Source organism: Limulus polyphemus, unplaced genomic scaffold, assembly GCF_000517525.1.
Source record: "Limulus polyphemus unplaced genomic scaffold, Limulus_polyphemus-2.1.2 Scaffold6404, whole genome shotgun sequence".
NCBI classification, from domain to species: Eukaryota; Metazoa; Arthropoda; class Merostomata; order Xiphosura; family Limulidae; genus Limulus; species Limulus polyphemus.
The window spans coordinates 22192-24415 of NW_013672014.1; the positions used below are offsets into that span (position 1 = coordinate 22192).

General features: G+C 31.0%; 1 protein-coding gene across 1 annotated transcript in view; it reads left to right on the top strand.

Moving 5' to 3' along the window:
* LOC111089482 (thioredoxin domain-containing protein 16-like) overlaps positions 1–2224 on the top strand; it is a 25199-nt gene that overhangs the window by 21022 nt on the left and 1953 nt on the right. Inside the window, exons 11-12 of the mRNA XM_022402087.1 lie at positions 533–617; positions 1157–1301. Of these exons, the coding sequence (XP_022257795.1) occupies positions 533–617; positions 1157–1301 (230 nt within the window). The remainder of the gene's footprint in view (positions 1–532; positions 618–1156; positions 1302–2224) is intronic.

Genomic DNA, 2224 nt, shown 5'->3' on the forward strand with positions numbered 1-2224 from the left:
TAAACCAATAGATAATTAACAATAACTTAATTAAATGTACAGAATTCACAAACACAAAATTAAAATTCAACAAAGTCTCCTAAGACAATAAATATCGCTATTCTATTAAGAGTAGCCGGCGTGTAATGCACACTGTCTGCCTTCCTCTAGTGAGCAATTAGCCCATGTGTCACAAACTGCTCACTGGTTACCCTACTCTAATGGGCAGTTAATCCGTGTGTCGCATGCTGCTCAGGTTGAAAATACCAGATATCAGATTGAACCGAAATATGATAAATATTTACAGGGTTCGGAAGTATTTTGATTGGATTAGAATTTTTCAATAATAAACTAAACATATAACTGAGCTCTTAGTTTCTGTATTTAAAAACAAAACAAAAAGCTCTAGCTATACTGATGTTGTTGTTTGTGTTTTTAATTAGCACCACACCAGTCCGATAATATGGTTAAACCCATTTCCGAAATAAATTTACTTTTACCTCAAACTATGTGATATGATTCGGGTTTGGAATGATATTCTGTTGATTTACAGCCCTCAGGATCTACAGGCAAGTTGGTGAGGAGCTTCGAAGCCAGTTTCCATTTGCCAGTGTAGTAGGTGATGTTGCAGAAGATGTGTAAGTGCATAAAGATGTTAATCTTTACAAACTGTTAGTGTTCACTGTGCCTTTTATGGTTAATTTCTAAGTATTGAAATACTTTCACGTGCAACTAAAACAACGCGCATGTCGCTTAGCAACACAGCCAAAATATCGTGTTTATGAGTTAATCAAACTTTACAGTCTGTGTTTGTCAACTATCAACAAGGATGAAATCATTTTAAAGTGTATTTAGAACCCCTATCTTTTCATAATTCATGCGTCAAAAGACTGGTGGTTAATCTTTATTTCTCCAGTTAAATCGTCTGGATATTTTTTTAAAACTTTTTAAAGTAACAAACGAGAAATGGAAGGGTTAACGAAAATATTGATTCATATCTTATAGCTTTTTGACACTTATTTTTATTTCTAGATTTTTTATGTTTGCGCGTATTTGTATTTAATTCTACGATTTTGCATGTTCATTACATTACTAATATACGTACCAATGAAATAAATCCTAAAAAAATGTAAAAATAACGCTCCGAAAAATGCTTAATGTTTATTTTGCCCTCTAGAGGGAGGAAGTATAATGTTAGAGCTCCTTTCATCATGGTGACTAGAAGAAACGACAGACACAAAAACGTCACAGTCGTCTCATGGAACTTCAGTGATTGTTCAAGTTTAGCGAAGTTTATAGAAGAAGAAAGTCTGCCTATTTTTGTAAGTTACTTTTTTGTGTATTCACCGTAAATTTAACTCGAAAACGTCTTTTTAATTATTTAACTCATTAATAAACACAGAAGAAACTAAAGAGGATTTTCAGTATGTCTTTGATAGAAATTTTTTCATAATCATACCTGTAAGTGAGATTTCAAAATATAATATTTAATAAGCACTTAACGTAAAACAGGCTAAACATTGACCCGAATTTTTAGTTGAATTGGTATTGAAATTTTATTAATAATGTTCTTAATAAGTATATAAAAAAGTCAGAGGTTCGAAAGTGTTATGATTTGTATCACAATATATACTTCTGATCTCAAATTTCAAAACTACGTCTTAGCAAATGGTGAACAATACACAAACCAAACACCGCCATGTAACTAACATCGAAAATTAAAAGGTTTTGTTGGTTGTTGTTTTTTCTAAAAATTAAGGTATTTTGAAACAATAAAACGTTGATATTTGTTTGTTCATAATTGTAAGAATAATATAATTTCATTATGTTCACACAGTGGATACGAGTCTAAAACTCAAGCTAATTTATTTACAATTGTTTTAGTTTTATTTCCAGGTTAATATAAAGTTTGTAAAATCTTTAAAAGTTGTATTTTTAAAATAAAAGAATAAAATAGATAGTTATAACCATCACGAATTTTTCCCATTCATCCTTGGTTCAGCTTATTACCGATAAATTCAAGAGTTTCATACAGTCGAAGTAGAAATGAAATATGAGTTTCATGAGAAAGAATAAAACACAGTTTCGTACAGTCAGAGAAGGAATAAAACTTAATTATATACAGGTTAGAGTAGGAATACAATTTACCGTATTTTTCAGAATATAAGACGCACCGGTGTGTAAGACGCACTCTTATTTTGAAGACAAAGTTTTTGGGGGGGAAAAAAGCTACAGTCGCTTGATT